The sequence below is a fragment of the Temnothorax curvispinosus genome, unplaced genomic scaffold, assembly GCF_003070985.1.
Source record: "Temnothorax curvispinosus isolate PA1 unplaced genomic scaffold, ASM307098v1 QBEX01011551.1, whole genome shotgun sequence".
NCBI classification, from domain to species: Eukaryota; Metazoa; Arthropoda; class Insecta; order Hymenoptera; family Formicidae; genus Temnothorax; species Temnothorax curvispinosus.
In genome coordinates this window covers 24,852-46,800 of record NW_020221331.1, presented here as the reverse complement: position 1 = coordinate 46,800, position 21,949 = coordinate 24,852, and the positions used below count along the sequence as shown (strand labels likewise).

General features: G+C 37.4%; 3 protein-coding genes across 11 annotated transcripts in view; 2 read left to right on the top strand and 1 right to left on the bottom strand.

Annotated features, from left to right (window-relative positions):
• The first annotated feature begins 672 nt into the window (after positions 1–672).
• LOC112461656 (pre-rRNA-processing protein TSR1 homolog) lies at positions 673–6,398 on the top strand. 2 transcript variants are annotated; one of them, XM_025026980.1, is made up of 13 exons: positions 673–768; positions 1,878–2,008; positions 2,207–2,480; positions 2,594–2,840; positions 3,175–3,372; positions 3,464–3,706; positions 4,031–4,199; positions 4,318–4,521; positions 4,604–4,827; positions 4,927–5,190; positions 5,285–5,395; positions 5,502–5,709; positions 6,198–6,398. In XM_025026980.1, exons 2-13 carry the CDS (start codon positions 1,897–1,899, stop codon positions 6,323–6,325), a joined length of 2,382 nt encoding a protein of 793 aa, XP_024882748.1. In that variant the 5' UTR covers positions 673–768; positions 1,878–1,896; the 3' UTR covers positions 6,326–6,398. The 2 variants fall into 2 exon arrangements, with proteins under 2 accessions (XP_024882748.1, XP_024882749.1); XM_025026981.1 differs by lacking the exon at positions 673–768 and adding an exon at positions 1,788–1,808.
• A 2,787-nt stretch (positions 6,399–9,185) lies between these two features.
• Positions 9,186–18,568, top strand: LOC112461655 (protein son of sevenless). Of its 6 annotated transcripts, none has more exons than XM_025026973.1 (21): positions 9,186–9,276; positions 9,449–10,009; positions 10,601–10,864; positions 10,987–11,070; positions 11,141–11,223; positions 13,091–13,241; positions 13,323–13,531; positions 13,591–13,774; positions 13,852–14,098; positions 14,195–14,434; positions 14,511–14,874; positions 14,963–15,152; positions 15,225–15,461; positions 15,592–15,747; positions 15,851–16,033; positions 16,107–16,224; positions 16,298–16,587; positions 16,662–16,878; positions 16,951–17,264; positions 17,626–17,869; positions 17,949–18,568. In XM_025026973.1, exons 2-21 carry the CDS (start codon positions 9,902–9,904, stop codon positions 18,038–18,040), a joined length of 3,975 nt encoding a protein of 1,324 aa, XP_024882741.1. In that variant the 5' UTR covers positions 9,186–9,276; positions 9,449–9,901; the 3' UTR covers positions 18,041–18,568. The 6 variants fall into 6 exon arrangements, with proteins under 6 accessions (XP_024882741.1, XP_024882742.1, XP_024882744.1 ...); XM_025026974.1 differs by having other exon boundaries at positions 9,255–9,271; XM_025026976.1 differs by lacking the exon at positions 9,186–9,276 and having other exon boundaries at positions 9,324–10,009; positions 16,951–17,064; positions 17,137–17,264.
• Positions 18,569–18,822: 254 nt separating this feature from the next.
• The window catches only part of LOC112461657 (anoctamin-4), a 7,087-nt gene continuing 3,960 nt past the window's right edge, over positions 18,823–21,949 (bottom strand). For all 3 annotated transcript variants that reach the window (XM_025026982.1, XM_025026983.1, XM_025026984.1), the window contains 9 exons: positions 21,610–21,855; positions 21,334–21,533; positions 21,083–21,220; positions 20,763–20,980; positions 20,371–20,679; positions 19,973–20,282; positions 19,678–19,883; positions 19,308–19,598; positions 18,823–19,225 (listed from right to left, as the gene is read on the bottom strand). In XM_025026982.1, the coding sequence (XP_024882750.1) occupies positions 18,938–19,225; positions 19,308–19,598; positions 19,678–19,883; positions 19,973–20,282; positions 20,371–20,679; positions 20,763–20,980; positions 21,083–21,220; positions 21,334–21,533; positions 21,610–21,855 (2,206 nt within the window). In that variant the 3' untranslated portion in view covers positions 18,823–18,937. The remainder of the gene's footprint in view (positions 19,226–19,307; positions 19,599–19,677; positions 19,884–19,972; positions 20,283–20,370; positions 20,680–20,762; positions 20,981–21,082; positions 21,221–21,333; positions 21,534–21,609; positions 21,856–21,949) is intronic.

Here is a 21,949-nt window from a genome sequence, read left to right as displayed (position 1 = left end):
TGGACTGTTGCGCGTCCCTAGCGGCCCCGAACAGAACCTTCCAAGTCGTGTATCGATGCGATTCAAAGATCGGGCGCGTATGCGAGTTGTAAAATAACTTTTTTAATAAATCCTTTATTTAAGCGGGGAGCACACACTTCTTCACAACGCATAATGCGTAAGCATAAGAGAACTGATTGGTCTATTTCCTTATGCATATGTGTATGGACCAATCAATTTTCTTATGCTTACGCATTATGCGTTGTGCAGAAGTGTGTGCTCTCCGCTTAAAACTTAATTGATTATGTTGGAGGTGGTTTGTGAGCGTATGTTGAAGGGGAGAATGTATTGAAGGCAAAGCACCCAAACAAATCCGAGCTTTTTAAGCACAAGGACATTATTTTTATTTCCTCTACTTTTTTGGGAAATTATTCCAACATACATAAGGTGGTTTGCCTTCAGTACATTCTCCCCTTCAACATACGCTCTCAAACCACCTCCAACATAATCAATTAAGTTTTACTAAGGTTTATTAAAAAATTCATTTTACAACTCGCATACGCGCCCGATTTTTGAATCGCATCAATACACGACTTGGAAGGTTCTGTTCGGGGCCGCTAGGGACGCGCAATAGTCGCTACCCATGTAGGGTTTCGCGTGTACGAATTCTACCATTGGCCGCGATGGCCGATCAGGATTGCGTGCTCAAGTAATGACTCGGGTTATTAGACAATCATATATTTACAAGAACGTAGTATCACAAATCACAAAGTATGTACAGTTTTAACGGTAAGTATTTACACTGATGAGTAATTAGCTCGATAACGAGATAGGTCACGGACCTCGCGTACAATATGTATTATGCGGGTTGTCGTGAACACTATGCGAAAGTACGTTATGCCTGACTATAAGAACGTAAGAGTGATCCGTCCGTTATTAAGGTGCCTTTTCATGCTGACGCTCGACGCTCATTTTCAGCGGCAAGAAGGTCGCATGACCACAATTGACGCCGGCGTCAATTGAAATTCATGAAAAGGAAAACAGCGTCAAAATTTCGGCGTCTTCGCGTTGCTTTGGCTTTGACGCTTGAAGTTGGAAAAATCCAACTTCTCTTTCTTGACGCTGGCATCATAGTGATGTCACGTGACGTCGCTCAACGCTGTTTTTCAGCGTCCCATGAATTGGCACCTTTATCGAGACACGAGGTACGAGTGTCGTTTCGGCCGTTGTAGGTGCGCACGCTTACGATTGCGGCGCTGGTGTATAAGTCTTAAGGCGGCTCTCCATCGCTCCGTATTCCGGCCAATGAGGTGTGAGAGTCGCTATACCCATGACGAATTAAGGCTGCGTTCGGGGAGCGCGCTATCAGCGCTATTTGCTTATTCTATCCTTGTTTTACACCTGATGAGCGATAAAGATAGAACGATGCAATAGCGCTAATAGCACGCTCCCCGAACGCAGCCTTAAGTGTGATTGGTTGGATCCAAAGGTAAGAACCAATTAGGCCGAGTTTCCACTGAGCGCGGCACGCGTCATCCAAGTTAACCAATCAAACGGATTCGTAATAACAAGATTTCTCATAAAATAAATTACATAAATTCGTGAATTTTTTTTTATATACTCTTTATATAATAATGCAGTCAGCTACAGAGCCCGATTTTGCATTTTTGCTCTTAAAAATTTATAATAAATAAAATACGGAATAAAGTGCAGTTTAACGTGCACTTAGTGCATAAAGTGCACCTGAGTGTACCTGAGTTTGCTTCTCCTTGGAACGCTGCCCCGCGCCCCGCTTGGGTCACACATACGACACCGTATTCCATATTGGTGTATGTATAGGTTATGTTACTACTCCGGCTACCACGTGGCGATTAATTATTGTTTTTCTTTTCGGATAGTTGTATCGAGTTCGTTACAATGAATATGATAAAACAAGAGACGCATCGACCAGGAGCGCTCAAACAATCTAATAAACAGCACAAAACCGGAAGGCATCGAAGTAAAAGTACCATCAATAACGATCTGAAAGGTGAACTTTCTATATACGTAATATACATATTAACAAATTTTGTAATAAAAATATAAAAATTACAACCGTACAGCCGACTCGTTCAATTGACAAGTAGTAAGCTTTTCGTAAAAATCTAGCGACTAAAATTCTACATGCTGTTTTAAACGGAACATTCTTTGATTTCCAAGAGGATATATCTTATTTTTTCTTGCATAGGTAAACAGAATGTTATCGGAAAGTCATCCAAGCGTTTTGAGAAGAATCTTCGGAAAGATGAACGTAGAAACCAATTGTTGCAATTAAGAAGAAAGAAGCGCGAGCAAGTACTTGCGCAGAAGAGAAATCTCGGTGGTTTTTTTTCGGCACCTATTCTTATCTGCGTTATACCGTTGCAAAGTGACGTGGACATAAAGAACATTGTATCTGCTGTAACTAACATGGCTGAAACTGCTAATGTTGCTACTAGTCCAAATGGCATTATACATATTGGGTAAGCTATAAAACGGGAAAAGAACTTGCTTATTCTATTATTAGTAAAATAAATTAAAAATTTGTTAATATTTTATATAATACACATATATTTATGTATTTGTATTATTTTAGTGTTCCAAGACTGAAACGGCGGTTTTCTATCGTCGTACCGTCGATGGGCGACGTTTTAGCAACATTAGACGCAGCCAAAGTTGCTACCACGATACTCTTTGTTACTTCTGTCGCGAGTCAAACAAACGATGGTACGCAAAGAGATATTATAGACGATTGGGGCAAGGAAATTATCGTGTCTTGCCTCGCTCAAGGTTTACCTTCTACAATGATTGCGGTGCATAATATTCAAAGACTTCATATTAAGGTAAGCAACGATACGTTTAACACTTTGAATGCCAAACTGATTTTGGCACCTTGAACTTAATATTATCTAATATGTTGTTTTAATATTTTATTGCTTTTCTTATGTCTCAATAAAATTTATATTATTTCTTTAACGTCTTAAATATTTAGTAAAATTATTCTTAATCGGATAAATAAGACTGTCACTCACAAATGGACGCGACGGGGCCTTTGCGGAAATTTACACATCACCCAGATATGGGTGACATGGCACTCAAAGTGTTAAAAATTTTTGAAGCAAATATAGAAATTAATTAACTCTTTATTGTGAAGAACTCTTTGTAAATTATGAATAGAAACGTCAAGAGTATAAACAATCTGTGCAACGTGCAATTTCAAAATGGATTCCCGAAGAAAAAGTTCTTGAATTGGACACTGCGGCCGATTGCTTAAATATGTTACGGCGTGCTGGATCACAAAAGCAAAGAAGTTTGTTTTACAAAGATATAAGACCATATCTTTTGGCCGAGAAAGTCTCCTATGAATGTGATCAAGTACGTAAAACTATTGTATTTAAAAATGTGTATTGTGCGTAAAGATCAGATTGAATACCATTTAATTATCACGTAATTCTTATCTCGTCAGGATTCTCCTGAGTTTGGAACTCTCATGGTCAGTGGATATTTACGAGGCACCGCACCATTGTCGGCCAATGATTTGGTTCACATACCAGGTTTTGGAGACTTTCAAATGTCTTGCATCAAAACGTCGACAGATCCGTATTTAATTGAACACGGTGAGAGGATCAAGTATCTTTCTGATGATAAAATGAAAACGGAACAGAGAAATGAAACCGAAATGATTCTAACTGCAGACCCAGAAAAACAGGTTTCTCGCACATATTTTTATATTGATAACTTGTACGAATCTCGAAATAGGTGTGGCTACAAAAACTTCCTAAGCGAGTATTATTAACGCTCTTATCAATATCTTCGGTATTGCAAGTATTCTGGCGAGTATTTGAACAGCATTAAGAGCAGCGAGAGAGAGAGAGTGAGAGTGAGAAATTATTATGGGAATCACGAACATTTATAGAGAACGTGTCCAAATTATTGCTAATTTATTGCATTATATATGCGATTTTTAATAGCATTAGTAATAAAATTGCATGTCGATACGTGCAATTTAAATTAAAAATGTTAAAATTTATAGGAATCCCTCGAAAGTGAATATATTCCTGACCCAATGGACGCTGAACAAACGTGGCCTACGAAAGAGGAATTGGCTGAAGCGGCAAACAATAGAAATAGAAAAATTGTCAAGGTTGTGCCAAAAGGAACCTCTGAATATCAAGCTGCATGGATACCGGATGAAGATGGAGGTTATTACATAAGTTTTCTTCTCTTTCTCTTTCTCTCCGTTCTCTCCTAAAAAATTGTATTTAATCTCGTTTAATTGTTTTAAAAACTTTTAAAAACAAATTTTTTTTCTTTGTTTAGAAAGCCTCGGTGTATGTTCGGGGAATGAATCGGAGGACAATATGTCTGTGGAAGAGGCAAGATCTGAAGCAGCCAGTAGTGAAGATTTGGAGGATGACGAACAATATGAGACCATTACGATATCGGAAGCGCCACTGGATGAGGAGCGTTACGACCAGGATATTGATATGTTTGAAGAAAAGCAAGCCATGGAAAACTTCAAAGGTTACTGTAATTTTATGTATCTACTGATTTAATGTATCATTCTTGATTATCGTTTTAGCAATAATTTTCTAATAACATACAGAGGCAAAATTGGACGCGCAATTTCCCGACGAAGTGGATACACCTCAAAACATTTTGGCTAAAGCAAGATTCCAAAAATATCGAGGTCTCGAATCATTCCGTACTAGTCCATGGGATCCAAAGGAAAATCTTCCTATTGATTATTCTCGGATAATTGAATTCGCCGATTACGATCGCAGGCGAAAATGTATTTATAAAGAACGTAAAGATATCGAAGGTGTCACGGTACGTATATTGACGAATTTTTTTTCTCTTTTTCAGTATTAATCTTGCATTAAATGTTTATTTGTATACATATGTATGTATGTATGTATATACTTTCAGCCAGGATCTTATATACAAGTTTGTATCATCCATGTTAACAGAGAAGCTTTCAAGGCATTTGCTATGGTAGAAAATAAACCATTAATAGTGGTCGCCTTACTTCCTTATGAGCATAAAATGTCTCTTTTAAACATCGTGTTGAAACATTCGAGCAATTACACACGACCAATCAAGTCAAAGGAAAGATTGATATTTCAATGTGGATTTAGACGATTTGCGGCATGTCCAATATTTAGCCAACATACAAACGGTGCCAAGCATAAGGTGGGTCGATGCGCTTTTATAATGTAAAAAAACATTAAGTTATATAATCTCTTGTACAAATTTATATTTCATCGTGACAAATATATTTGTTTAGTACGAGAGATACTTTCACCCCGATAGTACTGTAGTGGCGAGTATGTATGCACCGGTTACTTTTTCACCGTGTCCAATCCTATGTTACGTCGAGAATAAAAGTGGCAAGCTCGTATGTATTTTGTTAATATTATTATATTACATGTTATATTAAATCTTTATCGTACACGAGACTGTGAGTCCTCTATCTAGTTGAAATGATAATGATGTTATTTCAGGAATTAATTGCGACTGGTAGTGTGTTATCTTGTAATCCCAACAGAATTGTCCTAAAACGAGTTGTTTTGAGTGGTCACCCGTACAAGGTGAATAAAAGATCGGTGGTTGTGCGTTTCATGTTCTTTCATCGCGAAGATATCGAATGGTTCAAGCCAATCCAATTGAGAACCAAATATGGACGTAGAGGCCATATAAAGGAACCCCTTGGTAAATAGTTGATTATTAAGGTGATCCTAAAGCCGTGATCCTAACCGGTTTTTTTCAGTTTTTTTCTTAGCACTAATCTTTTAATTGGCTTTATAGAAATGCAAAATTCTTGTCTAGAATTAAAGTACGCATCAAAATCTAGGTCATGGTGGTCGATTTTATATGTGGTGGTCGTCACGTATAACAAAAAATATTAATTTTTTTTCGTTTTCGATATAAATTCGACCACCATGACCTAGATTTTGATGCGTACTTTAATTCTAGACAAGAATTTTGCATTTCTATAAAGTCAATTAAAAGATTAGTGTTAAGAAAAAAACTGAGAAAAACCAGTTAGGATCACGGCTTTAGGATCACCTTAATGGTTGATGTCGCGATATATCAACTGCATCTCTTTTGTTTGTGTCTGCACTGGTATAGCTTTACCTTTACTTTTACTTTTACCGCTAAATAAGTAGTAAGTGTAATTCACTTTCGATTTTTCATAGGTACACACGGACACATGAAGTGCATCTTCAATGATCAACTAAAGTCTCAGGATACAGTGTTGATGAATTTGTACAAACGAGTTTTTCCAAAATGGACTTACGAGCCTATGAACCAATACGTACAATAAAAATTATTTGGTCTTGTTAATCTTGGAATTATCCTATACTGTATGTGTACAATACATGTAATGTTGCAACTATCGTGCGCTTTGAGATCATTACGACAAATTGAATTTTGAGCGAGTTGATGATTTTTTTAATGACTGCGAAATCGTTCGAATCGCCAGTAGCATTCTTCCAAATGGGCCTTTACGCATGGTGGTCAAGTTTTCAGTTTATTAAAAGATCTGTAAACATTAAACAAACGTGATATGACAGCTGCTCCAAAACTATCTCTTTCTGTTAGAAAGAGCTGGGCTGCATTCCAAAATTCACTCTAGTTAACTAAAATGCTATAGTGTACATACAGTGACGTAAACTATAGATTTTAGTTACTCAGAGTGAATTTTGGAACGCAACCCTGATAAGTTACATGAAACTTTTCACGTTTCCACCCTAGGAACGCGTGGCCAATACTCTCTCGCTAGTTCCAGAAAGGTGAGAAGTGATTGGCCACCGCACCGTGACTTTTACCACGGGTATTTTGCAAATAATTAAGAAATGTATTATTCCTCAAACGTAAAACACTAGTATATTTGTAAAGCCTTGTGTCCACGATGCTAGAACTGCATCCGAGTTTTGGTTCAAGCCAATCAACTTGCAGCTCTTACAGAAAAGTAGCAGTTTCATTGGCTTAAACCGAAACTCGGACACAGTTCTAGCATCGTGGACACAAGGCTTAAGTCACAAACGATTTCCTATTAATTATAGTTATCACAAAATCTGTTTATATAATTACTAAAAAGTGTCGGCTGACATATCGTGTGACTAAAATAAAATGGTTAATTTCAAAAAAACTAATTGGTCACAAATGTTAAAAACGGACTCAATTTCACCAACCACGATTAACTTAACTGACGGTTAAAGTTAGCGGTATTGACCAATAGTATTGGTGGTATTGGGCGCGTTTAGCAGACCAAGCCGTTGAGTAACAGTCGAACGTGATTGGCTCTTACTTTTAGAACCAATCAATCAACGCAGAGTGTTGATAAGACGAACTCAACAGTTGTGTCTGCTGAACACGGCCATTGTAAACCCCGCATTAAGGTCAATACCGCTAACTTTAACCGTCGGTTAAGCTAACCGTGGTTGGTGAAATTGGCCTTCAGAATCAATCACAAACGATTTATGAACGAAATATATTCAGAAGAACTAAAAATAATCAAGTCATTTCTGTCGGCTAGCTATTGGCTGTATAGGACCAATTTCATGAGCAGCAAACATTTGCGTCAAAAATGAGCCAAAGATTTCTAGGAAATTACTAAACTGCTGCTCGCTGCTACAGCATTTCACTGCCCATGTCCTACCTTTTATGCGGGGTCTACAATGGGAGTCGCAAGAATTGACCAATCACAGTCGATTATTCTCCTCAAATTCGATTGTGATTGGTCAATTCTTACGACTCGCATTGTAGACCCCACATTAAGGTCATTGGCCTAAACCGAAACTTGGACACAGTTTTTGCATCATGGACACCGGAAAGGTCTATCCAGACAAACTTGCATAGCGCATAAACATAAGCATAAGAGAATTGATTGGTCCATATGCATGTGCATAAGAAAATAGACCAATCCGTTTCTTTATGCATATGGTTATGCACCTATGCAAGTTTGTCTGGATAGACCTTTCCGGTGTCCATGATGCAAAAACTGTGTCCAAGTTTCGGTTTAGGCCAATGAAACTGCTACTTTTCTGTAAGAGCTGCAAGTTGATTGGCTTAAATCGAAACTTAGACACAGTTCTTGCATCGTGGACACCGGGCTTTAGGCACGGTTTCACCAACGTAATTTAATCTAATCGGTCGATTAAACTCACTCTTCGTTTCTTTCTAGGGGGACAGTTAGAAAGAGACGAAGATTGAGTTTAATCGACCGATTAGATTAAATTACGTTGGTGAAACCAGGCCTTATGCCCGTATCAGACTATGGATTAGGTTTGCGATTGGATTAAAATTTGACCAATCAGAGCTAAGTTTACTAAACTTGAGATCAGTTTCTCTGTTCTGATTGATTAAATTTCAATCCAATCTCAATCCCAATCCGTAGTCTGAAACGGGCTTTAGGCCGGTATTCATGGTCGGTTCTTATTTCAAGACCGTCTTAAGTAATATCTTAAGATGCTAATACGGCTCTGTGATTGGTTAATGACATCTTAAGATTGTACTTAAGATGGTCTTAAATATAAGAACCGACTATGAATACCGGCCTTAGAGTCCTATATTTTAGTAGAGAAACGCGAACTTCTTCCTCCTTCTAAGGGCCTTGGCACATAGAAAAACTTAAGCAGTAAAACTTAAGCAATAAGAAATCAACGGTATGGATTCGCTACCGCTTAGGGCCGTGCCTTAAGTTCTTGACTGTGATTGGCTGATTTGCTTACTGCTTGAGTTTTACTGTTTAAGTTTTTCTATGTGCCACGGGCTTAAGGGCCAATTTCACCAACCACAGTTAGCTTAACCGACGGTTAAAGTTAGCAGGATTGACAAATAGAAAGCAGGGTGGATTCATTTCTATTGGTCAATTCTGCTAACTTTAACCATCGGTTAAGCTAACTGTGGTTGGTGAAATTGTTCCTAATTGGTCAAATATAGACCAATAAACAGTAGGGCGTTGTATGTACAATCATAAGATGGCGGCGGCGGTGGCGGCAAAGTTGGAATCTACTAGATTCCAACTAGTCGGATAGAGAATTCCCAAAGTCCCGAGAGAGCACCCCCCTTTCCATCTCGATGGCCAATCGGCTGGTCCGAAAAATATAACTTGTGCGGCAAATAAAATTTCGAGCCGAGCACGTCGTTATGACATGTCTCTATGAAAGTCTAGTAAAAATTTCGCAGGTCGGACGCGGACAAGAAGGAACGCGGTGACGTAGGGATCAGTGGGGATACTGGGGATTGGGCGAATTTGAAAACATCGGTGAGGTAATCGATCGATCGAACCAACTGCCCATCCCTTTACTCCTATTTATCGATAAATTGTCCGAAGGCGATTGTATGTATCGCGGATCGCGGGCCTCTCGCGGCCATCATAGAGAGGCTCAGTTCTCAGTTGCTCAATGCTCAGTTCCCAACTTGCCACTTTGCCTGTTGCCAGCTCCAGTTTCTCGATGTCGGTGATGTTAACGCTGGTGCTTGTTACGGATTCAGGGAAAAATCACGGAATAAAGGGCGTGTAAGATGTGCGAGTGCCAGAGCTCTCGGACAGCTCGGACTCTTGGCTCGGTCACGGCCTCGGCCTCATCAGCCTCGGTGACGCTGCCGGGAACGACGAGCGCGTGGAACGCGAGAGCAGCGCACAGATACAATCGTCTGGCTTAGCTGTCGATCGTCGAGTACACTGTCAAGAGCAACGAAAGCCATCGGGCAATTGGGCGATCGGGCTGCCAGCGCGCAAGGAGACTGAGATGTTAAAGAGCTAAGGACCGCGGAACGACACCACGGACGTCTCGGCCGATTTCTCGCGAATGCTGACGATATGCCCTTTGGAAATCCCACGAACTTTTCTTACAATTAGACAAGCGCGCGTGACTCTCGAGCACTCGGTGAAATGTTTTCGTCGCCGGCGTCAGCGGTGGGCGAGCCGTCGGGCTACGACTTTCAGAAGGAGGAGAACGCTGCCAAGTGGAAGGGAGTGTTTGTCAACTCTCTGCGCAAGGTACATCTTTCGTTGCTCCGCTTCTTCGATTCCGCTCCGCAGTCCGCTGAGTCCGCTCCGCTCCTTGTCGCTTCATCTATCTCTATCTCCTTCTCTCTACCTCTCTATCTCTCTCCCTCTCTCCCTCCCTCCTTTTCGCTCGTTCCATGCCCCCGTCTTGTATACCTCGCTTTCTTGTCTTTTACTATCCCGTTCTATCCCCTCCATCTCACCCCCGCCTCTCCTTCTCGTGTTTTGTTCGCGCTCCAGCGCTCGATCATTTTTCGTCCCAATGATTTTACGTCGAGGCTGGATCGATCAACGACACCGAGACCGACGACGTCATCGCCGTGCGCGGTCACCATATGATTTCTCAAATGCCTTCCCCTGTCTCAACATCGACGATTGGTAGATTTTTTTATATCGTATCCTCGCGCTTATCTCTAGTCTCCTACTCTGTCAACTCTCCGACGTTCGTCGACGTATATCTGTCCTAAAGTATATTTGGTAATATAATTGTGTATCTTTGGCCAATAATATAATTGATAACAACAATATACTACAAATACTTGCGTTAATAGCCAAGAAAAACATTTTCTCGTTACTTTATAGGTACTAGAACAAGTACATCCTAGTCTCGAAGCTCGCCAAGATGCCTTAGACTATGTGGAGAGTTTAATTTTAAGAATGCTAGGCATGCTTTGTGGACATCCACCTCCACAGACTCCTCAAGATGTAGAGGAAAGAGTAAGACGGACGTTTCCTACACCTATTGATAGATGGGCTCTTCGTGATGCAAGAGACGCTCTAGAGAAAGGGAAAAAGAAGTCGCCGTTAGTACTACCAGTTGACAAGATTCATCAGTTATTACAAAAAGTACATATTTATGGCACAGTTTATTTACACATTTGCATGCAAGTTCAAGAATCTTATGTAAAACCATGTAATCAAACTTTTGTAATTGTAATACATTCTTGTTTTTTTTTTTTTTTTTTTAGGAAGTGTTACAGCACAAAATTGACTCGCAAGTTAGCCTGTTTGTAGTCGGTGTTTTGGAATATATTTCTGCTGATATTTTGAAGGTTGGTAGTTAGTTGTTGTTTCTATTTTGAAAGAATTGCCTGGAAATATTTAACATTACTTTCTTTTCAGCTAGCTGGAAATTATGTCAAGAATATTCGTCACGTAGAGATTTCGTGTGAGGATATAAGAGTCGCGATGTACGCGGATATGGTAAGACATTGTTTGTAGAAATATGCAATTTGTCTTGTTTCTCCGTACTGCACCTTAATTAACCAACATCTACTCTGTATCGTGTCTTTTCATTTGCATTAAAAGACTGATTTGAGTATATCCCATATCCATATATATATATATATATGCATATTTAAATTGTGAATATTAATATATATATGTAATATATATGTAGATATGTTAAGTGTACCATGATACTAATAGTTTTATCATGTGATGCTTGAAATATTTCGAATCAGTCTTATAAAATATCTAGACACAATGGTACACATAGTTTATGAGGCTTGTATAGAGGAAACGTGATTAAAACGAGTGGTGTTACATTGCACTAAATAGGCAGTAGAGAAATATAATACCTTGCTAGTAATAGTTTGCTTATTACTTGTCGATTCAAGTTAGTTTCCTTTATCCCACTTGCCTAATTCACTTGAAAATGCATCATCTAGTTTATATTGGCTTAAAATGGATAAAAAATGGAAATTGTAAATTTTTTTTCATACTCCGTAATTTGAAGCCTCTACTACTAGCAAGATAGCACACTAACGAATTTCAGAATTGGCTACACTAGGCTAATTGTGGCTGCATATATTCTATGCTTGATTACATGCTTTCCACTAATATATAACAACTCCAACCATGTTCATTCTTCGCTCATGCTGTTCTAGGTGGTACGTACTCGTGATTGCACAGAAAAGATTCAAGGTGTCATAATATTTTTTTGCTATCTTTGTATTGTTTTTAGAAAAAGTTACCTTTGATATTACATCTCCTTTTTGTTTTTCTATTATTGTTCCTCAGCTTAAAAGACTTCTTATTGTTTCCTACTAGATAATTTATTGGAAAAATTGACTAGATAATCTAGCGCAACTTTCGTTACATTATATACAAAAAAGAAACATTGATAAAATCATAATACTATTTAAATGAGTAAAATATGTGATTATAATGTCGCAATTACAAAATATCTAATTCATCTAGGAAAGACACTTTTATAATACTTCAATTGATTGCCTTAAGAAGATTTAAAATATGTCCGACATGTTTTTTAAATCGTTTTGATCATATTTTTCTAATTCGTGAATATAAATAAAATTCATAAATCAAGTTTAAGATTTTAAAATTAGAGAAAATATATTTAAGAACACAAGTTTTTTTTTCTTAATACATAAGTTTTGGATAAATGCTTTATCTTGATTATCTAGTTGTTTTGTGCACAAATATTGTGTCATTTCCCTCTTGTTTAACAACATATATAACTTACTGCTTGTTTAAAGAATTGCTTGTTGATATATTTCTTTTATACAATGTGTGCAGAATAAACATGTTTTAGCATCAACGTCAAACGTAACGTTAGAGCAAATTAAACATCAGTAAGCTTTCTTCAACTTTTTCATGTTTTCCACTTTTTTATAGCTAGCCATAAAAGAAATATAATTTGTTAAAATTGCGTAATTCTTTCTATGTGCTAAGTATGTGTGTTTTTATCTTTTTTAAATGTAGAGAATTAATATAAAATGTAAATCATATACACGATATTACCATGTTTATGCTAATTATACTGTAGCATGCATTTAATAATATACATGTGAATATACATATTAACAAGAAGCATTTTAACGCATACAAATTGTTATGGAAAAATTTTAATAATAGCCTCTGTTGATCTTTTTTTATCACTTTTGTATTGCATGCTATTGCGGTGGTTATTTTTGTCATTGATACAAAATTATGATAAACATTCCAACTATTAAATATTCCATTCGCTATTTTTTTTTTTTTTTTTGTATTGATGTTTGAGATATTAAAAATATTGGAAATAATTATTTGAAACAATGTAATTTATCAATAGGTACTGATGGACATGTTTCACCAAGATGATTGTACGGAAGGTCCACAAAGTAGCTTGAGTGCAGTTGTTTCGCAGACTTATGAAGAGTCTGTTCGAGATCTCATTCATGATGAACGACATTACATCCGTGACTTACATATGATTATCAAGGTAATAATGGCATAGATGTTGTGTTGGGGAATAAATTAAAATTTTATCGAGAAAGATTTAAAAAATAATTTCCATTATTAGGTATTTCGTGAAGAAATTGCCAAGTTAGCGCAAGATAAAAGCGAACTTGAGACGCTTTTCAGTAATATTACAGATATTTATGAAGTTACTATGACTTTACTCGGCAGTTTAGAAGATATAATGGAAATTACGGAAGAGAAGCAAACACTTACGGTTGGTTCGTGCTTTGAAGAATTAGCAGAGGCAGCAGAATTTGACGTTTATATTAAGTATGTATTATATTTGTGCGATATATGTAAAATTCTTACTAATTATATTTTATCTTTAGATATGCGAAAGATATTAATAGTCCAGCTAGTCGGGAAGTTTTAACAAATTTATTGTCAAGACCGGAAGCTAGTACGGCTTTGCGGGCAGCAGGCCATGGTTTTAAGGAGGCTGTTAAATATTATTTACCAAAACTTTTGTTGCAACCTATATGGCATTGTTTCCTGTATTTTGATTACATAAAGGTACCTTTTTACTTTTGGTATGCGTATATACAAAATTATTTTTACAACAGTCTACTTTTTATATTTCAAAATCTCAGGTTTTACAGAAGCGCACACCTAATATAGAGGATGGCGAAACTCTGGAACAGGTGCAAGGTTTGTTAAGACCACTACAAATGGAATTAATGCAATCTGTAGCAAATCTTCCAAAAAAGGATACGGGCTTACGAATGCAGAGCAGAGCAAGAAGACAGGCGGCATTAGAGAAAACTAGTGAACTACAAAAGACTGTCGACGGTTGGGATCAAAGAGATATCGGGCAGTGTTGCAATGAGTTTATTAGAGGTAATAAAAAAATATTTCTTTATCTCTCGATATCTTCAACCATTTCTTTTAATCATTAGTAGTTATATATCATTATATAATGTTTATACATTACAGAGGATACATTGAAAAAGGTGGCTAGTAATGGACGAAGATTAACGGAAAGAAAGGCCTTGTTATTCGATGGTTTATTAGTATTGTGTAAACCAACTGGTAGTAAAAGAGTCAGTGTCACTGTTGCGGCAGGTATTGTTGCGGTCGGAGTAGGTGGACATTCGGCTCATCAAGGTGAACTCCGACTGAAAGAGAGACTTTTTATTAGAAAAGTCGATATTATTGATAGAGAAGATACTGAAGGTAAACGTATATATAACTCTATTGTAATTTTGTGTTAACGTTTGTAATCTTCCTAATTAAAATATTTTTTATATAGAATTAAAAAATGCTTTTGAAATTGCACCAAGGGACCACCCTAATGTTATTCTTGTTGCCAAATCTGTCGAAGACAAGAATAATTGGATGGCGGATTTAGTGATGTTGAATACAAAAAGTATGTTGGAAAGAACTTTAGATAGTATCCTCTTGGACGAGGAAAGAAAGCACCCATTGAGGCTACCTCCATCTCACTTGTATAAATTTACTGAACAAGATGGTCCAGAAAATATTGTTTTGGAGGCCAGGGAAAATGGTGGTGTTCCCTTGATTAAGGGCGCAACTTTGGTAAAATTAGTAGAGAGATTAACTTATCACATATATGCTGATCCAGCTTTTGTAAGAACATTCCTTACTACTTACAGGTAAGTAAAATGGTAGCATACTGTACCAATTCTTTTCACATATGAGATAAATTATTTATTAATGATTTATTTATTGTAACGATTACAGGAGTTTTTGCTCACCTCAAGAATTGTTAACATTGCTAATAGAAAGATTCGATATACCAGATCCTTCATTGGTCTATGGTGAAGAAGACAAACCTTCCGTATGTAAGATAGCTAGAGAAGATTGGAAAAGATATAGGAAAGAATTTTGTCAACCGGTGCAGTTTAGAGTTTTGAACGTTTTAAGACACTGGGTTAGTAACATTTTTTAATTTTCCCTTACAGATTCTCTTACAATGTCATTATTCGCAGTTTTATTTTCTTAGGTGGATCATCATTTTTACGATTTCGAACGAGATAGAAATCTTTTAGAAAGATTGCAATTGTTTTTGGATACCGTTAGCGGTAAATCTATGCGGAAATGGGTTGATTCGGTGATAAAAATTGTACAAAGAAAATGCGAGCCGTCGGAACAACGACCCATCACATTTAGTTTTGAACGATCTCCTCCACCGATTGAGTGGCATCTTAAAGTTCCTGAGGAAGAATATGGAATACTTCAGGTATACGGATAATTTCTTCTTTAATTTATTTATTTATTTTTTTATAATATCTCCCCAACACCTTGATACAATCAAGATATTAATTACCATTACCAAAATTACCATTACTGAATCAACTTATAAATTACAGTTACATCCTATCGAATTAGCGAGACAATTAACACTATTGGAGTTCGATCTGTATAGAACGGTAAAACCTTCCGAGTTAGTTGGCTCTGTATGGACAAAAAAGGATAAGGAAAAAACATCACCGAATCTGTTGAAGATGATTAAACATACGACAAATGTAAGCTTTTATTTCAAGTCATCGTAAATATATCGTGATATGAAATGCCTGTTGTGTTACGTTACTATGCGACACTAATTTGATTTTTACTGCGGTTTAATAGTTTACAAGATGGTTAGAAAAGACAATAGTAGAGGCTGAAAATTTCGACGAGAGATTAGCCATTATATCACGTGCGATCGAAGTAATGATGGTGTTGCAAGATCTCAATAATTTTAACGGCGTTTTGGCCGTTATCAGTGCTATGGGATCGGCGTCGGTTTTCAGATTAAAATTTACATTTCAAGTATGAGCAAATATATAAAATTAAAATCAAAATTCTTGTATCAAACTATTTTTTTACATGGTTATTTTTATAGCAATTGCCAGCACGATTAGAAAAAGCATTGGAAGAAGCACGAGAGCTCAACAACGATCATTTTCGAAAGTATCAAGAGAAATTAAGATCTATCAATCCACCTTGCGTACCATTCTTTGGTAAGTATTACCAACATAATGACCCCTTGTCAGAGAATTACGACAGAAAGTTAAATTCTTTTTTCATTGTTAGGTATGTACTTGACTAATATTCTGCATATTGAAGAGGGAAATCCGGATTATTTACCGGCAAGTCCGGAGCTTATTAATTTTAGCAAACGTCGAAAAGTAGCGGAAATAACTGGTGAAATACAGCAGTATCAAAATCAACCCTATTGTCTTTTAGTGGAGTCTAGAATAAGACAATTTCTTGAAAACCTGTGTCCTTTTGATCCCAATATGAAAGATGCGGATATAAGCAATTATTTGTACAATAAAAGTTTAGAAATTGAGCCAAGAGGATGCAGGCAACCTCCACGATTCGTAAGCGTTTCATTGATACAGCATATCGAAATTGTGTGTCTTTCACGTTTTACATTTTTAAATTTTTGCAACAGCCGCGTAAATGGCCAGAATTGAACTTGAAATCGCCAGGAATCAAAGCCAGAAGCGGAAGATTACCAGCTCCGTTACATGTGGTAGCGTCTAGCGTAAGATTACACGATTCTTCAGCAGACACGTTTCCCCACGAATTACCGGAAACCCCTCCACATGGATCACAAATTACAGTTCCACACATAGTGGATCTCAGCGTTTTTGCGCCAGTCATATTCGGTATGCATCTAAATTTAAATCACGTATTAACAATAATTATATGAATATATAACTTTTGTCATTTTTCCGTAGCACCTGTGCCACCTCCAGCATCACCTAGTCCACCTAGTGGGTCAGCAATTTCGATTCCTTCATCGAGTAGCAGCCCTCAATCTCCTGGACCTTTGATTCCTTACCTTCATCAAAGTAATCACTTCAGCTTTAATATAAACACTATAAATAGCATGATAAGTGCTCCAACGTGTCTACCGTTGCCAGGTGGAAGCCCCAGTGCAATACCAACACCGTCGTCTCCCAATATACCTCCTAGCCAACTTCCACCACCTCTACCACCTAAACCACGAACTAAACCACGAGAAAATTCATGTAGCGGATCACCACAACAAGTAAGATTCCAAGATTAACTAACAATAAGATTCATTTAATTTGAAAAATTTTTAAATTCAATACCGAGATATCTCTACGTACTTAGCAAGATTTAAAAATATTACGAATTTAGATTTCCTCTCAAGGGAAATGTTGTATTTAAATCAAATTATTTTTCGTTTATTCGATAAAATTAGTGAAAAAAAAATCGATATTTACTGTATTGGATAATCTCAGATTTATCGACAGATTGCATCGAATTTATATTTCCGTATATTGCATTAATAGAGTAGAAATATCTCTGCACATCAAGATACATGAAAAATAGAACAAGTATTGATTTTCTTCGAGAAAGTAAGAAATTTGATTCAACAACTTTAGGCAAAACAAGCTCCAAACGCACCAATTCTCCCTCCGAGAGATGATATCTCACCACCGCCGTTACCACCACGACCTGTAACATTACCACCACGACTTCCAGCGACGCTAAACTCAAGTAGTTCGGCATTATTGACTCGCCGAAATTCCACGTTAGAAAATACATGCTGTACTATCGTTCATCCGCGGAGACATATGTCTTTCAATAGCCCTAGCCCTACAAAACTTCCACCAACGCAGCCTAACGGTGAGATATTATGTCGCGTTTATATAACGGATTATGTGTTCATATAACGGATATTTATTTTCGTACTATTGTGTTTCAGGATCAGTGACGCCGAGGTTACCACCAAAACCTTTACCGGGACGTCCACCCACTACCATGTTTAATTTTAACTCTCCTCCCGGACCTAGTTAAGTGTTGCCCTTCTCAGTTTTATTTTTTTACTTTGTTGAAAAAAAAAGAACATTTTCAGTCGCTGCTTAGTCCATTCGGTAAGTTATTAAAAGCTGAAATCTTCCTTGCCATACAAATTGTAAAAAAGGTCTAGGATAGATTGATGGATTGAGATTAAGTATTTATTATGATAAACCATTAAATATGAAAATATCAAAAATATTAAGTGGTGATTTGATAATTTTGACTATTTTGATAAATTTTCAAGTCTGTTGTTTGAAATAGCCAATGCTTTGTGATCACCATATTTTACAATCTTACCGAATAGACTATGCTCAATATCAGTTACCTGAATGGCTTCCTTCCTTTAAATCCCCGTCTCTCCTTCAAACACAACTGTGATATAGTTTCCATTAAAAAATATGTTAATGTAATTAGACATTTAGATTTTAAAGTAATAGACGTAAGAAAGTGACGTGTACCGAAATGAATATATATATATATATATATTGAGAGGGAAAGGGAGAGAGACAGGGAGAAAGAGGGAGAGGGAGGGAATGGGAGGGAGAAGGGGGAGAGAGAGAGAGGAGAGAGAAAATACATGTATATTATTATAAATATATTCTATATATATATATATATATATATATATATATACACATAATAGATTGTAATAATTTCTAGAAAAAAAAATATGGCATTATGTAAAATAAAAAAGTATATTATGTAACAGTATGTTTGTAATTTTTACCTTACATCTGCGTTTTTTACAGTGCATCTGGTAATAATTAGGGGCGAGAATGTTGAAAAGCGTAAGTGTAAATTTATTATAGGACTTGGACTTATATAATATAAGTTATTTGGAAATGATACTGAAAATAGGAAATGTTTACATAATAGAGAAGATTTGGCTTGATTTTATGGGACTTGCCATACTGTGGAGCTATCGCTGCGTTTACTATGCCTAACATCAGCGTGAGTATCTAGAGCGTCGCTCAATTTGCTGAATCGTCTAGCCCAGCTTCCTCTACCGATACTTCCCGCCTCTCTTAAAACCGAAAGTAAATCGTCTTCGTCTTCTTTCCCTTTTATTTCCTTTTCATACTTTTCTTCCTGAGCGATCAATCGTTCGCGTTGCAGCTGAGTTGTCAGAGAATGCGGTACAGCCGGTATCACGTAACTCATAATACCGGTAAGTGCGAAAACCTGTAAAAAAAAAGTATTCCCTCCATCGAAACAATCAATTTATTATCTTTATATTAATTAGTAAAAGAACGAGTCGACTTACAACGTGCTCGAAGACAACGACGAAAGCTAAACGCGCGGCGAAAACGTGCCAGTACTGTGGGCTGAGTCCGTAAGGATCATTAGAGTGATCTGGACCATTTCTGTAGCCTCTGTACTGACACGTCTCTGGATGTTCGCCATCTATGTCGCTCTTCATATCGTCGCGATAATCGGAAGTATTAAATTCTGACAGAGAGCTATCGATGTAACCCACCAAATCTTCAGTGGGCGAATAAACGAACGTGTACACGCTTCGTGGGATAAAGTCGGATGTGTACGCGATAACAAAGGCCTAGAACATGTATATTTTGTAACCGAGGGCTAGAGCGACTTGTGAGATTCGATAAATTTGTTTATATGTGCGTGCGTACATTCGATACCACCGCCACGTAAGTTACACCCCTAAGAATACCGGACCAAGCGCCAATATCTTCTACTCGCTCGGCTAACGGTCTCCGAGCCTCCTTAACCATTTTGTACGCGTCTAATCTTATCTCAGCGATATTATTCAGTAAAGCGAATAGAGGCGCTAATGGGAACGCTGCTACGAATAATGTTACAAATCCATACTGCAGAACTATAAATATCATAAAAAGGCAAAAATATATCTGTAAAAGATATCTGTAAAAAGGTATCTCTCTGTAAAACGCATAATATGTGACTCACTCATCTCTAAATATTCATCGAATAAAGCTAATCTTCCTGGGTCTTGAAGCTGATAATCTTTCTCCCAACAGGTGTATCTTCTATCATGGTTCTTTGTCGCCGCGACTTGCGTTCTCTTGCGCCACCAATTCCACAATTTCGGCGATAAGATTTCGACAAAATTATTGAAGCATTGCTTACCGACCATTATAATCGCAAGTTGAATACAGACTTCCGAAAGGCAACCAGCGGGATCGCATACGTCCGTTTTAATACGGTAAAATTCCGAGGCTCTCGCATCTGCATCGCCAGGATGGACGAAAAATCTCCCCTAAAATAAATTAACGATGATGCTCGAACTGAAGCTCAAACAGCAGTGTTCGTGTCGCAATGTCATATGTTAATAATATACCTTATACCTTAAAAAAGGCGATGTAAATCAAAGAAGAGTAAAAGTTGACGAACTCGAATAAAAAGATTTTAAATGTATAACTGGCCTCGTATTCCGTCTGCGTTCTCGGATTTTCCATATTGACCATCCAACGAGCCAGCCGATGATATATTCGCGTGAGTATCATTATTATTACCAAGTTAATGAGGGCGGCGGTTATGGAAGTGAATATTTTCGCGTGTCTTTTTAAAAAACTACCGCTTGCACCGTAAAAGACGGCAACCAACGAAATGCGATACACTATCGTCCCTAAAACCGCTCCGAGGACTACGCATATCTGCGCAAAAAAGTATCAACGATAATATAATCTATGACGAAATATTGCATGTCGAAGAAAATGGAAATGCGTGATATAATTACCATAAAAAATACTATTGAGCCAGTAGCCAAATATCGAACGGCTTTAGACCACGCGGGTAAATACGGTTCTTTTTCCTTCGTTACGGGATTTATCCGGAACGTTTTAACAGACGTCTCGAATTCAGGTCTGGGCTCTTCGTCGTATTCGGCGTTTTGAAGATCCCATTCCCAAACGAGCACGGCTTGTCGCCGTTTCCATAGCTCGAGAAACGTGGTAGCTATTACAGCAATGTCGGACAAATTAAAGCGAACACGTTAAAACGTGCGTAGATACGCACGATTGTGTGGAAGCAGGTATTTAACTCTATTTCAAATCTTACCCCAGAAAGACATAAAAATAGCGAAGAAGACAGTCGCGGGATTGTCAAATAAGTAAGTCAACTTCGAGAATATACAGGAATCGCCGAGTTTTTGATAGTTACATGCTCTATCACAAAGAGGACACAAAGTAATATTTCCTGAAATGTTGCGTTACATAAAATTAAAAATATTACAGACATTGCAGAATAATTTTTTGAGAGAGTTTGCGAGACTTTTATTGTACAAAAATATTGCAATGACGAATATTTACCAGCTATATTAGAATTGCATATTTCTTTGCTGGGAATATTGTCTTCACCCTCCATGCTTCCAAGACCGTAAACGAAGCATAAAAGTCCTACCACTGCTGGTGGATATAAGCATTTCGTGTAAAATCCTAGCCACGCGAAGTAAAGAGCGATTTTCTCGCCAAAATATCGTCTTATTAACCATAACGGCTGTTTCTTATACCTATAAAGATGTATGAAAAAAATCTCAAATATTTTATTATGCAACATTGAACACTCAAAGTAATATTTTTTACTACCATTGCGCGGGTCTTGCCCATATTAAGTACAACAGGTATCTATCAAGAATCTCTCCGTTGCGCATAGGTTTATTATAAGGACCCTCGTGCAAAGGAAAACAATCGACATACGTTCCGTCCGCTAAAAGCCTACGAATACCAGATTTTTCATGGTTCTCGTCGTATCTCGCTCGCAATAATATCTGCATCACTATTAACGATCTCTGAGCGGGCGTATAAGCATTATCCCTTTCCTTTACGATAAACCTGCCAAACATCAAGGTTAATCAAGGATAATCAAGTTCGACGATAGCATATATAGCTCTCTCTCTCTCTCTCTCTCTCTCTCTCTCTCTCTCTC